At 52.8% G+C, this 15,508-nt stretch overlaps 1 protein-coding gene across 3 annotated transcripts in view; it reads right to left on the reverse strand.

Moving 5' to 3' along the window:
• EML1 (EMAP like 1) overlaps window positions 1–15,508 on the reverse strand; it is a 115,108-nt gene that overhangs the window by 73,835 nt on the left and 25,765 nt on the right. Inside the window, exon 1 of one of the 3 annotated variants that reach the window (XM_058655324.1) lies at window positions 6,480–6,728. The exons of 1 other annotated variant lie outside the window; for it this stretch is intronic. In XM_058655324.1, coding sequence (XP_058511307.1) covers window positions 6,480–6,546 — 67 coding nt within the window. In that variant the 5' untranslated portion in view covers window positions 6,547–6,728. Of the gene's footprint in view, window positions 1–6,479; window positions 6,729–15,508 lie in introns of those variants that run through there. One more of the 3 variants, XM_058655322.1, reaches the window with a different exon arrangement.

The following is a 15,508-nucleotide window of genomic DNA, read 5'->3' on the forward strand; positions in this document are numbered from 1 at the left end:
TTCAATCTACATGGTTTCCACATTAACAGTATTATGAGTTCACCCCCAAACAGCCGCAATGGGCGGAGCTAAGCCCAAACGCAATAAGGAGCCTCTTCCGCAGGGTCCCAAGGTTTCGGGCCATTCTCCACTAGTTTCCCAGGAAGTAAGCAGGGTGCTGGACGGGCATCCAGGACATGAACCAGCGTCCATCTGGAATCCTGGCACTTGGAGGTGGAGGATTTGCTAGTTCAGCTATTGTGTCTGCCCCAAGACATATGTTTTTCAAGAGAAGGTATGAGAAGACTACATGGCATCAGCAACTAAGAAGAACCAATAGATGTTTTGGTTTTCAAGCCTGTGACTTTTCCGCCCAAATGCCTGGATTTGTTTACAGCGTCATAAGCACTTGTGGTCTGGCTGCAGCCTCACTCCCAGGCAGCCATGCACCACACAGACCCGTTAGAAACTCACTGGGCATGAGCTCACTGCACACTTGTCCAGGACAGCGTTTGATTCTGCCATCACAGGGTGGCCACCGGGTCTCCGTGACCACCTGACCTGTGAATAGACATGTGGTTCGCAGGGGTCCGAAAGCCACTCTTAAACTCACCTATTCTACATATCAAAGCTAAGAGGAACCGTCAGAATTACGGATGCCAAAGGAAATTTAAGATTAGTAAATAGACTATTCTCAACTCGCAAACTAGAAGTGCTTAGAAATTACAACAATTTTCAGGGCCTTGGCTTTGAGAACCTTGGGTTTTGCCTGGCCCTGTAGGAGCTGTTTGGGGGAATAATTCAGTAAGTAGAAGATCTCTCTTTCTCTGCTGCCTTCTACCACTATCATCCTGCCTTTCAAATGAAACTTTTAAATCTTTAAAGGCAAGTGAAACAATCTTCAAGACTAGTGAAAATAACTTGCAAAAAGATCGTATGATTTCACCATCTGAGCCAGTGAGCAGCCCCTTGGCCAACCAGGGTTACTAGGCCACACCTGCAGCCAGGCCACGTGGAAGCAGTGGCAGGTACACTCTGCCCAAACTTCATTTTTTATTATTTCACTTTTAATGAAAAGGCAGATTTACAGAGATAAGGAGAGACAGAAAGAAAAATCCTCCATCTGCTGGTTCAATCCCCAAATGGCTGCAATGACTAGAACTGAGCTGATCTGGACCCAGAAGCCAGGAGCCTCCTCCAGGTTCCCAGAGCTCGGGGTCCTCTACTATCTTCCCAGGCCACAAGCAGGTAGCCATATGGGAAATGGAGCAGCCAGGATATGAACTGGCACCCGTGTGGGATCCCAGTACAAGAAAGGTGAGGATTTAGCCACTGAGCCATCAAGTCGGTCCCTTCTCTGTCCTAACTTTAGAGGGAATCTGTAAGTTCTTTCATGTGACATACCCTGAGGACAGAGGGAGAACAGGTTAACAGCCAGACCTCACCCTTCAAGGCCATGATCAGGTTCCGCACTACCAGTGGGATCCGACAGGACACTGCTCTTGAAGAAACCCTTCCTTGAAAAACAGCAGCTATTTAGCAGAAAGGACTTGGCCACAGCACATGGGAAACTGGCGAGAATTTCTGTAAGAGGTAATGACGTGATGTGACAGGCAGAGGAGCTGGTATCTGCGGCTGTGAGATTAGAAGTATGGACTTCAGAAGAAGGAAGGGGACGCACCCCGCCCACTGTGGTCTATTTAAACACCAGGCCTAGCACACCACATGCAGTTGCATCAGACATCAACAAGGTTACAGGCAAAAGGAAAACCAGTGGCCTACAGGCCTCAGAATTGTAACTTACTATACTGTAGCACTTGGCTCAGCTATCACTGGGCTGGCATGATGGTTCAATTGGCTAATCTCGCCTGCAAGTGCTGGGATCCCTATGGTCACTGGTTCATGTCCTGGCTGCTCCACTTACCATTCAGCTCCATGCTGTGGCCTGGGAAAACAGCAGAAGATTGCCCAAAGCTTTGGGCCCCTGAACACATGTGGGAGACCCAGAAAAATCTCCTGGTTCCTGGTTCCAGATTGGCTCAGCTCCAATCATTGTAGCCATCAAGGGAGTGAACCAGAAGATGGAAGATCTTTCTCTGTCTCTCCATGTCTCTTTAAATCTGCCTTTCAAATAAAAATAAATAAATCTTTAAAAAAGAAAAAAGGCTTGACCTTTTTTTTTTTTTTTCAAAAAAAAGAGAGAGAGAAAGGAAGAAAGAAAAAAAAGAAAAAAAAAAGGCTACCCTAGAACATGGATGGGAGACGCGGGCCATTCCCTACAAGCCTGACGGGCAAACCCGGGCTGAGTGTTGACAGCGTACAGGCCCGGCAGCCCACCCTGTCTGCAGGAGGCCCAGGGTGCATGGCAAGCCAGGCAGCGCCTTGCCAGCCTCTTGGGGCTGCTTGAGCACAGGTGGCAAAAGCTCCGCCTCCCCCTGGCCTGGATTTCAAATGCTAGAGGGGGCAGGGCAGCCTGGCAGAGCACAGCCTCGGGTGGCCGCCCAGATAAGCTTCACTTACACACCAAGGCTTAAGTGAGTGAGCCCCAAGATGGGGTTCCGATTAGGTCCCTCCTACCCCAGGCACCCAGGCCAGCTCACAGGTGTTCCCAGTGGCACCTGGGGAGCTGTGATGGAGGAAAGCTCCAGAAAGACCCCCAAAACCACACTCTTCCTTCTCCCTCTTACCCTCGTCCTGAACATCTCGTCCCCTTGCCAGCAGGCACCAGTGGCTTTCTTAGATTTCAAATAATTCATATGGTTCCTCAAACCCTGAGACCCAGCCATGGCGTGTGACCCAGCACTGGGCTCCTAGGTTCCGACACGAGGAAATCCATGCATACACGTGTGTGTGAGCGCAAGGGCACACTCATGACGATGGGTGAGGAAAGGTGACCAATCCGCATGCGAGCCTCACACTGGGTCACAGACAACACCCAGGCCCAAGCGACAACATCATGTAGGCTTTTTTCAAATTTAAATTATATGTGTATGTACATGTATTTGAAAGGCAGCGTTCACAACAGCTAGGCCTGAACCTAGAGTCCAGAACTCCAACCAGGTCTCCCACATGGGTGGCAGGGGCCCAAGCATTCGAGTCATGCCCCGCCTCCTTCCCAGGCGCATCAGCAGGGAGCTGGATCAGAACCGCAGCAGCCAGGACTTGACCCAGATCTCTAATGTGGGATGCTGGCTCAACCCGCAGCACAACACCGGCCCTCTATTGTAGTTTTTCTCTTCTGCCTTTTTTCTTTTTAAGAATTATCCATTTGAAAGACAGAAGCACAGAAGGGTTTGGGTCTTTTATCTGCTACTTCACTCCCCAAATGGTTGTAATGGTGTGAGCTAGACCAGACTGACGCCAGGAACCTGGAATTCAACTCAGTCTCTCTACGTGGCCCAAGGAATTAGGCCATCTTCTGCTGCCTTCCCAAGTATGTTACCCAGCAGCTGGATCAGAAATGGAGCCACCACGATTTGAACCAATGCTCAAAGGGGATGCCAGCACTGCAGGCAGCAGCTTAACCCACTCCACCACAAGGCCAGCCCCGATAATTTTCTTAAGCACTAACATATATACACACATACATATATACACACACACATATTTATTTATATAAGCTCACTTTACAGGCTTAGAAGTACTTTAAAAAACACAAATTTTCTACTTAAATGAGAGCGCATTCCTAGAAGAGGGGAAAAGAATAGACTTTTTGGGAGGCCAGACAGTGCCGAGAGCTGTGTCCAGCATCCACCACAAACCCCGCCAGAGATTCACTGAGCAGAAATCACAAGCCACAAGCGTGTGCAGGCGAAAGATTACAACTTCATTCATTAGAATCCAGTCTCTCTTCTTCCTTCTCACCTACACTTGCTCACCAGAAGGAAGCCAGCCGCTCATGGCCCAGTGAGTGCAGGAGACTAACAGCAGCCAAAGGACCTAGGAAGGGCCTGGGGTGTACTTAACATATGCAAATGTATGAGCTCATATATTATGCTGCTGTCATCTTGCCATTGTCACACAAATCTCTCATAGAAAAAGAAGACCTTCCCCCCTTTTCTGCCTATGTAGCTAATGAAATATCCAAACGTTTAATTTGGTTCTTGAAGAAACGGTGTTTCTGTGAGTCACTGCTTTAATTGAATCATCATAGTCATTAACTGAATGCTGTTCATTTATATTTTGACTTAATGGAAGCCCCTGAAAATGAATCATTTCAGTCAAAACATCTGTTGCCTAAGATATCATCAGGGACCTCTGGGTGTCTGTCCACTGGGCCACCCTTGCTTTAAACTCGGTTCTTACAAGAGTCTAGAAAAGAATAAACTCAGGGCCCGGTGCTGTAGCCTAGTGGCTAAAGTCCTCACTTTGCATGCATTAGGATCCCATATGGGCATTGGTTTGTGTTTCAGTTGCCTCAGCTGCCCCAATTCCCATCCAGCTCCCTGCTTGTGGCCTGGGAAAGCAGTCGAGGATGGCCTAAAGCCTTGGGACCCTGCGCCCGCGTGGGAGACCCAGAAGAGGCTCTTGGCTCCTGGGTTTGGATCAGCTCAGCTCCAGCCATTGAGGCCACTTGGGGGAGTGAACTAGTGCATGGATGATCTTTCTCTCTGTCTCTCCATGTCTCTGTAAATCTGCATTTCCAATAAAAATAAATTAATTAAAAATAAAAGAATAAACTCAGAACCTTTGGAGCAGAGCAGCAACTCACTGGTTATGATTCGACCGAGTTCCAACGTGATTCTCTGATCTGATTCTGGCTAAAGCAGCTTTCCTGCAAACCATGACCTCAACTATACACTCCTGTAGGAGCCAAGAGCTGGGGTAGGTTCCTGCAGATGTTATCACGGTGGGACACCACACCGACACCTCCAAGCTGGCCGTTACCAGCAGAACACAGAAAACCAGATGCTCCCAGGTGTGTGTGTCTATCATCATGGTTGAATCGCCATCTAGGAACATGACCAGTCTCCAAACAAGTGCTCAAACCAAAACATCTAAGTCAATGTTCAATCCCAAGTCCACCCGTCAAAGACATGCCCACAGACTTGTTTTTAAGATGTTATGCCTAACATTGTTTCACAGCACTATTGGCCACACGCCTTTCATAGCCAACATAAGGAGAAACCCACTGTAAACACGCAGACTCTGGACCCACTCAGGGGGCCAAAACCCTGACACTCCAATAGGACTGATGATCAGTCGATTAATGCAAACTTTCCAAACACAACGTGCTAATTGAGGACTCTATCCGCCCTGGGGAGAGCAAGGCCGTCTCCAGGACTCTGCAAAGGTATTCAGAGGCCAGCTGAGCACCACACTCGGTCCTCAGCAGGCTCCAGGGCCAGGGAACCCCGGCTTTGATGCCTAGAAACCAGCCTTTAACTTAGAATAAAAATTTACTCCCAGCCAGCTGAAGACAGTCTTCCAAAACGACCGAGGCCCACAAGTGGCTGTTAGGAAAACTATAAGGTAGCGTGCCCAAGACAGAATGGAGAAGCTCACAAGACAGAGAGAGAGAGAGAGAGAGAGAGAGAGAAAGAGAGAGAGAGAGAGAGAGAGAGAACAAAGATTCCTGGGGACCAGGGCAGACCCGGCACTCACCGCTGAGCTGCGAACAGGTGTGGAAAAAGACAAGTTTCCCTAAATCACAACTTCAGTTGCCAACAGGTGTAGAATTCAAAATTCTTCCAAGACATTTAAGCAAGCTTCATATAACACCCCCAACCCCGGCCTTTGAATAAACTTCTGATGCAGCAATAAACCCAACCCGGGAAACACGCGTGGTGAATTCCGGGGCAGGAATGATCACATGTTCTGATCAAATATGCAGTGTGCTGTGAAAACATTTTTCAACCCTGATAATGAGGCACGGGGAGAAAATCCTTTCTAAGGTGTAAGGTTTTCTATTTTGTAAAATATGCCTTCATGGTGGCTAGAAACGGTGCCTTCCTGGAAAAACCGCCACAGGAATCAAGTGAAAGAACCTATCAGCCGGAAAGAAAATAACGCTCAAGCAACCCACTGGGAAGCCAGGTCCACCCGACTTCCCATGTGCCAAGCTCTGAGCTGCAGGGAACTCCCGATTGCAGAAAAGCCGGCGTCTGTCCTCACCCCGCACTGCGAGCATCCCCTCCGGAAGCTGGCTGGAAGTTCTCCATCGAGGTGAGTTAGGAGGCAAAACATCAACACGACCCCACTTCCCCAACCCCGGCCTCCCCACCCGGGCTCCCGGGTGCGCTCGCGTGGGGCCATTCCGACCGCGCACTGGCCGAGAGCCCGAGCCCCGGGGCGCCGCAGCCGCCCGCGCGCCCCCACCACGCCCAAGGTCGGGCCCGGGACACGGCGCGGGCCCGCGGCCCCAGCACAATGCGCCCGCGGCGGCGGGAACCGCGCGTCCCTCCGGGGCCCCTCGGTGCGGCCTCGCCCGCGGCCCCCGGGCCTCCACCTCGCCTCGGCCCCGCCGCCGCCCGCGGCCCTCGCGCGTCCGCCGCGCTCACCGTTGCAAAACTGGAGCAGCGAGGACGTGTCGTACAGGCTGCTGTAGCTCGAGAAGCCGTCCTCCATGCTGAGGCCGCCGGGCCGCGCCCGCTCCCGGCCGGCCAGCGCCGCTCACCCACACACTGAGCCCGAGCCCGACCGAGCCGCGGCCGGCGCTGGCGCTGGGGCCGGCCCTGCTGTGGCGGCGGCTGCTGCCGGTTACCATGGCAACCCCGGGCCCGCCGCCGCCGGCCCTGAGCCCGCTCTGCCCACGAGGGGGCGGCCGCGGGGACCGGCCCGGGAGGGGGACGTGGCGGGGCGGGGACCGCGGGGACGGCGGCGCGGCCTTTCCCGGGATGCTGCCCGGGGCGCCGCCCCTGGGCCCGGCTCCGCCTGGTCACCGCGGCTCGGCCCGCAGCCTCGGGGCTGCAGGAGGCCGTGGGCGGGCGCGGGGACAAAGAGGCGCGGCCAGGACAGAGAGGGGCTGGGGATCTGCTGCGCGCAATTCCGGGACCCACACGAAGCTGCGCGCTGCCCTCTCCCCATGCGTGTTAGCCACGACAAGGCTCCAAGCGGAGGGCACCCTTGAGCGCGCGGGAGTGCGGCGGAGGGTGCCCCAGGTCGGGCTGCTGAGCGAGGCGCACCCGGAGGCAGCTGTGTGGACTCAGCCCCAGCCTGGGCGAGAGATCAGAGTGGAAGAGAGGCCCACCCTCAAGCCTGTGATGGTTTGTGAGCAAAGGGGGATGCCGGGGGACCCCGCCTGGAAGATCCTGGTCGCGCTGTATCCCTCACTGCGCGGTAGGCATGTGGCGTCTAGGAGTTGCAGGTAGAGCCCAGAAGGTGGAAATGAAAGGGATAAAGCAGGTACTGTTTGGCTTCTGGGGCTCAGGAGCCGACCCTGTCTGTCTTTTCCAGCTGGGACCCCAAAGATGGCAGGAGTGTGGCAGGCTCTGTCGCTGCCCGCGTGGCACCTTTAGATTAGGGTTAACAGGCACTGTTGCTGGGGGCCCTGGGCAGGAGTGGGACACTAAGATGATTTCCCTGCTCCAGCTGTCCAGAGCAAGCACAAAGAACAATTGAGACTGGGAACAGTTCCCCAGGGGTGGGAAGTGGGGGGGGGGGGGAGGGCGGTTAGAGCCCCAGAGGAGGAAGTAAGGTCTGCTTGTAGGTGGGAGAGGTGGAGGGGAAGCGGAAACCAAGACCAGAGCCTGCAGGCGATGGAGGCTCCTGTGAGCATCTCCACACAGGTGGACAGGGCTCAGGGCAGGTTAGGGAGCTGAGCAGGTACAACCTGGATAGCAAGGGGCATGCCTGCTGCCGCAGCCGCCCTGGGGTGTGTGCAGCACTCCAGGCCTGGGGTGGAGAGAGAGGAAAGCATCCACCTGGAAAGACAGGACAGTCCAGCCGGGACGGCAAAGCCCCAACCCCCATCGGTGGTACCCTTGGGCAATGGAGTAAAGATGCCAGCAAAGCAATTGTCCATGAACATGGGAAAGTCACACAGGCAGGAGCTGGGCAGGACCTGTTCACGGAGAGCAAAGGTTTCCAGTTTCCCACACTAATCCTCAGAACAGGCCCTTCTGGCCGGTGACCTGGGGCATGGCGGGAGCAGGTGGGGGTGGGGGCCAATTGGTGGTCCTCGGGGGAGGACACATGCACGCACGTGGAGGGCTCTGGCAGGGAGAGGAGTCAGAAGCAGAGCCAGCCAGCCCTCCACGAAGGCAGGCATGTCGCCTGCGGCTCCGAGGCGCACACAGGTGCGCGCTCTTTGCCTGTCCCCGCTTGCTGCCTCTCCCATCTCTCTGCTCTCCTCCACTCTGCACTTTCACACCCGCAGGGCACATTAGATAGTTGGCGTAGGAAAGCTGAGTCGTGACAATTTTTTTTAACATAAAAGAAATGATCTCCATGAATAAATTATTAGAAGGTGGCTCTCTAGAAGAGGGAGTAGTCCCTGATGTTAAAGGTGGAATGTGTGCCCACCACGCTGTACTATGGAGACTAAGGGACAGTCCCAACTGGGAAGCCAGAAATATATTTAGAAGTTCAGGTGCAAAACGGAGCCCACCATTTCCTTCAGAAGCCCTTTTACTCATTAGGGTGAAATTACAGATAAGAACTCACTCCAGTTGCTTTGAGATGATAAAGATCATTATTACCCAGAGTATTAAAGAGTTAACGTTTCTCCACCATGATAAAATCTTACTCTAAAAGAAGCAAAACTTACAATAATTGCAAGGATATGTGTGTTTGGCCAATTCGGTGCCATCTACACCGCATTAGAAAAATTCAAGAAGTAGCTCTGAAAACTTAATGACTAGTGTGTGATTTTTGAGTCCAAATGTTTTAACTGTTAGCGCCACATTGAGACTGCTCTTGTTGTACGCGTGATGTTACCGCAGTGCGCAGCGGCTGTGCAGCGTGTGAAAGAGAGACAGGACAGTGCAAGCTCTGTGGCCTTTCTTCAGAGAAGCAATAAAAAAAGTCACCGAGAACTGTGGGCCTGGTGCGTCTATTGTTTAAGTTAACATTCTTTAAAAACAAAGCACAGGGGTGGCACATGGGGCTTGGCCACTTGCTGGGGGCTGGGAACTCAGGCCTCAGAAGCCAGGACATTCTGGGCCCTGGGAGGGTCGGGGGGAACCCTGAAGACAGTGTAAAGATATCATTCAGCACCTAAAAAAAAATAAAATAAAATAAAAAAAGGAGATAGCAAAACTTCTGCTTGTTGGTAGTTGTTCAAAATAATGAAGAGTAGGACTCAGACCAGTGTTGGCACCCATGTCCACAGCAGCAGGATCTGCAGCCAAGATGCGGAAATGACCTGTCCCCCGGGGCCGAAGGCATGCCTGGAACAGCATTCCCTCTCCAACGGTATAGGAGCGGCTGGTATACCAATTGGGATACACCAGTGTTACCAAATTGCACGCTTAAAAACTGTAAAAGTAGGAACTAGCATTGTAGCTTAACAAGCCAATCCTTTACTTGCAAGCGGGCGTCCCATATGGGCACCAGCTCATGTCCCAGCTGCTCCACTTCCCATCAAGCTCCCTGCTTGTGGCCTGGGAGAGCAGAAGAGGATGGCCCAAAGCCTTGGGACCCTGCACCCGTGTGGGAGACCTGGAAGAAGCTCCTGGCTCCTGGCTTCGGATCAGCTCAGTTCTAGCCATTGGAGCCACTTGGGGAGTGAATCAGCGAATGGAAGATCTTCTCTCTCTCTCCTCTCTGTAAATCTGACTTTCCAATAAAAATAAATAAATCTTTAAAAAAAAAAACTGTTGCCATACAAAATAAGAGTTCCTCGTGTGTTCTTAGTGTCCTGTCTGTCCATGCAGCGTCCCTCACAAAAGGGCACTCAGCCCCTTCAACTTAAAGGGCCCGATTACGACCTAGACTACTGTGTGTTTGTCCCAGGTCACATTTGGCCAGGCAGCCTTCCTCAACCCTGCTCCCATCTCTCTATGTCCTGGCCCAGACTTCACTCAGGGATAACTTGCTGAAAGGGGTTAACTGATGTCGATTCATCCCCTGGTGCCCACTGTTGAGGTCCAGGCCCTTGGCAAGCATTTGGAGTCTGCTGTGAGCCTGGCACAAATGCCATGCTTGGCATCCAACATGCCCCTGCCACACCATGCTATTCACAAACCGCTGCCCATGACTCAGGCATGCTGGGCACTTGGGCGCCTTGGGTTTTGGCCACTACTGCTCCCCAGGCCCGCGTGCGTGCCGTCCCCGCACACCAGCATGAGGCTGCCTGTCCCCCTCCCCCATAAGGCCTCAAGAACCGCTGCCGACACAGGCAGGCCTCTGCTCTACACTCCTTTCTGTGTCCTTCATGCCCACCTGCCTTGCCCTGTGGGCACAGCATCTGTGTCTGGCTCTCCCTGGAGACTGTGCATCTCCATCCGCCCCCCCATCACATCAGACCCAGTGCCACAAGTAGCTGGCCAGGGTGACAATGAATGAATCCTGGGAGAACCCCCTGGACGACATTGGTCACATACATGAGGGTGGGGAAGGAAGCTCTCACCCCTCAGGGTGACGTGTCTCCAGTGTCTGTCCTGGAATGGTGCTTCTGGACCCTTCATCGCTTAGATGCTTATCCCACCTGAGCAGATCCTTCTCCTAAACCCTGGTCCCAGAAGAGCATGAGTCACATCAGAGGACTTGGAGCCACACTGTACCTGCTGTTAAGAGCAGAGACCCTGGGGCCCGAATGGGGCACAGAGGGGACGCTGACATCGCACACCAGGGTGCCTGGTCTGAGAGCCCACTGCTTCCTGGCCATGTGCAGCCTGGGAGGTAGCCAGTGATGGCCCGAGTGCCTGGGTCCCTGCCCCGCATGACAATGCCCAGCTAGAACTCCTGGCTCCTATCTTGGTCTGGCCAGCCTGGCTGTGGTAGGCACTGGGGAGAGAATCAACCGATGGAGGATCTCTCTCATTCCAATCCTGAGTCTTTCCCTCTGTGTCACTGTGCTTTTCAAATATATAAATAGACCTTTAAGAAAGTCACTGGGCCATTGTGATCCTGGTGACGCACCAGCAGTTTGTACTGGTTTCTTGTTTTCCTGAGCAGTCAGGATGTGTTTGTACTGTTGGTTGCTATTGAGCTTCGGTCAGTTACAAACCCATCAGTCTTTTCCGATGAACTGCTAGATCTTCTCTCTCCTGTATTGAGTGAATTTTTTTTTTATTTGAAGACAGGATTTCTCTCTACCCCAGTTAAAATATCATTGTTGTGGCTTCCTTCCATCATTTTAGCCAACCTGAAGCTCTTCAGCTCTGAAATCTGTCACCTCCCACATCGGCACGGTGACAGCAGTGCTGTTATCGTCTTCGTTTTTGTGACGACCGAGGCCCACATCAGCAGGGCAGGATGGATGGCCTGGCGGGGGCCTCCCTGGCATGTCTTCAGCTCTGCCGACCACCCTGCTTCCTTCTGTGTGGACCGTGGGATTTTGTGAAGGATCTGTCCAGTTGCTCTGCTAAGTCCAGTGTGGTGACAGAGCTGGGGCAGGGAGGGAAGCGGTCAGCTCCGTTCCTGGGCATCACCTCTCCTGCCCCGTGTTCACGCACCAGCTCTCCAGAGACAAGTGAACACCCTTGCTCAGAGCCCCCCCCCCCTCCACTTCTGCTTTCTGGGAAATGCTGGCCTGTTTTTCCTTCCCAGTGGACTCCATCTGGCAAAGTGCGAGATGTGTGCCGAGTCCCGAGAACACCTTCGCAGGAACCAATTTCCGGCCACCTCTCACCTCTCTTGGGTTTGTGACAATTTCTTCTCTCTCTCTTGCAACCTGAAGATTGGTCTCATTTGGAGACACAGAGAGGCGTGGCGTGTCTCACATATCCGGACCAGCTCCCAGGGTCCTTCCTCTGCTGTCTCATCCAACCACCACATACTGTCTGCACCTGGAGCTTTGCTGTGAGGTTCCCACTCTTGGGAATGCCTTTCCCCTGGCTCTGTGAGCTCCCCGGCCTTGCCTCTGGCTGGGGGCCTCCAGGCACATACCCAGCTCAGAAAGGTGAGACGTTGCCACCTGGTATTGGCTCAGCCTGGGTGCCCGGGTGATGGGGCAGGGTACTAGCTGGAGACGGTCTCAGTGATGCTGAGGTAGAGACCACTTCCTCCAGGACAGCTCTGACTAAACTATTCTGCCACAGAGCACCCAATTGTGGACTGCGGACGCGTCCACGGCATTTCATGATTGCATGTGGCGAGTCTTGTGGCATGCAAATACCAGAAGGCTGGCTGCTCTCAGATCTCAGGGTTCACATTGTCAAAAGAATTTCAGATTCTGAAGAGCCTGACATGGAGTGGAAAATGGAAAGCAATATTGGGTTGATTTTCATTTTTTAAAAAGTCGTTGCATTAGGAAAAGTGACCTTACAATGGCCTCTACTTTGTATAAGCACGCAGGTGCCACAGGAGCTTACAAAGCAACTTCCCATGGTGGCGTCCCCACCTGAGGGTGTCATTGTTTCTGGGAAGAGCCTGCAAGCTTTCACATGGTTCTTGGTGTGCCCCAGACTAACCACAGCATAAACAAATGCATCCCGGTGTGCCTGGCCAGCCAAGCTTATACCTGTGTCCCTACATAAAGGGATTGGGCGTGGTCCAGGGCTCCAGCAGCACCTGTGCAGGCTCCAGCAAAGCTTGTACTCAGAAAAGCTCCTGGGAAATTCCCAGAACAGGATACCCTGCAGTCCCAGAGACAACTTGAGATCAGTTCCAGGTGAGGCCCTGGGGGGCCGGCTTGGCTGGTGGCCACCCTCCCAGGACGGCTGGGCAGGAAGATGGCCGCTCAACTGGTACTCATGTGGGAGAAGCCAAGGGGAACCCCATTCCCAAAGGGGAGTGGTGGCAGTGAGCATGGGGGCAGGAGGGAGATGTGCTTCTGCACACCTTGGCCAGGAGTGTGCCTGTGGGGGTGTAAGCTCGATAGAGGAACAAGGACAGCGCCTTAGGGCTGGCACATCCCGGGGTGAGAGGAAACAGCTGGGATGGCCACCGTGTGGGTGGCTCATGGAGGGAAAGGCTAGCTTGTCTGGTAGCAGGAAGGAGATGTCAGAGGACAGGAAGCTCTGATGACTTGAGAAGGGACCAGTGTCCAGAGATGAAGCTGGGCTTCCAGCGCGGGGTGTGGGGCTGAGGCCCTGGCAGCACTGGAGAGAAGGAGGCAGCACGGACTCTGGGAGGAGAGTGAGGGAGGAACGATGCGCTAGGCAAGAGGCCATAGAAATATGAGGTTTCCTCAAGTGCTGGTTGGAAGCGTGACCATCCAGAGCTCTGAATGTTCATGCGCCGCCCCAACTCAGCTCTAAGTATACACCCACAGGACAAGGAGGGTGCATGGCCCACCTCCTTGCAGGCACAGGGGAGGCACAGGCTCATGGACCCCAGACAAGCCAATCCTGAGCTTAGCAAGGGAGGGGCAGAGCTGAGAAGCAGCCTGCATCCCAGCCCTGAGCCCCCAAAGCATCAGGGACAGACTGGATGGGGCACTTCTGTAACTGGAGCCACAGCAGGGGTGACATGGGGTCACCCGTATCCTTCCTACCAGAGTTGCATGTTGAAGTGCCAAGCACCCAACGCTTGTATTTGGAGATAAGGCCTTCAGGAGGAAAAAGGTTAAATGAGGTCATACAACTGAAACGGCTTAGAATCTCTAAACAGCATTGGAAAGCACTAGAACGCAAGAGAAAAATGCCAAAAAGTAAATCTGTGAGGGAAAATGATTGTTTAATCCATCGTCAGAGACCCAGAGGCACCATCCAATGGGTGTGCAGGTAGAATCGAGACGTTCTTCAGTTACATGGGATCTAACACTTCTAACCCCCTTGTGCATCCTTTCTCGGGAAGCTGTTGTAAGATGCACCCCAACAAAATAAAGGAATTGCCAAGAAAGGAGACAACATGGGCACTAGGAAGCAAAGTGTCTGGGAAAGGGAGATGTGTGGCCATGGGGCTAACAGCTGACAGTCCAGGGCACAGCCAGAGGGCAGAGGCCCTAGAGAAAGGCCACCGTGAAAGCGAAATTAGAAATGGCTACAGGGAGGTTTCTCCCTAAGGCAGAGCGTCGGAGGATGACTGAGGGATGTGTGCACGGAAAACAGAAGAGAGTCATTTCCTCCAAGAAAAGCAAAACCTTGCACGAGCAAGGAAAGTCAGCCATCCACATGGCTTAACCTTGACTCATGTTCACCATCCTAACGAGGCAAGCACAGTGCCCGACCTTAAAGCCCTGCTACTGGGAGATGTGGGGCAGTCAGTGCATCACTAGACGTGACGTGGAGTGAGCAAAGGACAGACTGAATCCTCCTCTTCCGGAAAGGTCGATAACAGATAACGAACGTCTGGACCTGGGCAGAGGATGCCAAGTACCTCTTATCCAGAAGGGTCGGTTTTGGACCACATGGTCATACCTGGTGAGATATCTTACAGGTAGAATCCAATTCCAGACATACAGCCTGGACACAACTGTACCCAAGGTATACCTTGGCACAGCAGTTTAGCTGTCACTCAGCACATGGGGTCAGGTGTAAAATTTCTACTAATGGCATCATAACAGATTTGGAGTTATTTTGGAATAGGGTTGCTCTACCAGTAGCCATATCTGCCTGTTACTTTAAGAAAGGATGGTGCTTAACCAAAGGCAAGGATAATGTATTTGAGCATGGCAGCCACAGCTGAGAGGTGGAAGAATGTGGGGAAGGGGACAGTCACCACATTATTTGTTTCAAGCCTTGTAAAGCTACTTCATTGTTAAAATACACCTGGTATGCGACCTTGGTACCGTCTGCAGTGCATCTCAGAGCTTTGCTCTGAGCCTTCCAAAGCTGGCTCCGTGTGCCCCCCAGAAGACTTTTCATGATCATTAGGAAAACTTCAAGAAGGTTAAAAATCTGGGTGCCTTTTGACGTTCCACAGAGGAGCGGGGGCCTGAAGAACTTGAAAGAGATCTTAGAGGGAAAAAAAGTCCTGCCCCCCAATTGTGAGGCTGTCCGTCTGCATCCATGGGCCTGATGAGATGGGTGTGGCAGGTGCACTGAAAACAAATGTGTGGCACTGCATCTGTGTCGGGGAAGGTCCGTCCAGTCCTGATCGATCTGGCAACAATACTAGTGACAGCATATTAGGATTCATTTACATGTCGTCTCCCAAGGGGTGGTGGTTAATTACAACATGATGAACTCCCTTCAAGTTGCCACTGGGTGACTAAAATCCTATTACACCTGGTCAATACGACAGGACGTCTTGAGAAGGTTTGGGGAATGGTGGTCTGTGGAGGGACGTCAAGTCTTGCTGCACTGAAACAGGCTTGTCTTCCAGTCTGTCTCCCTCCCTGAGCTTGCTGAAGTGGCCTTGAGCAGTGTCCAGTTGTCCATCACCGAGGCAACCACACTCACTCGTCTGGCAAGCTTTTCTATCTCCTCCAAGTCTGACAGGTAGAGTTGCAGCCTTATCTCCAGGGCATGGCGGAAACCTCCGTGCAAGCCTTCACTACCTGCTAAGATTTTGTGTTTGCTTATTAGACATTTTATTGCAC

Source organism: Ochotona princeps, chromosome 26 (assembly GCF_030435755.1).
Source record: "Ochotona princeps isolate mOchPri1 chromosome 26, mOchPri1.hap1, whole genome shotgun sequence".
Lineage (NCBI taxonomy): Eukaryota > Metazoa > Chordata > Mammalia > Lagomorpha > Ochotonidae > Ochotona > Ochotona princeps.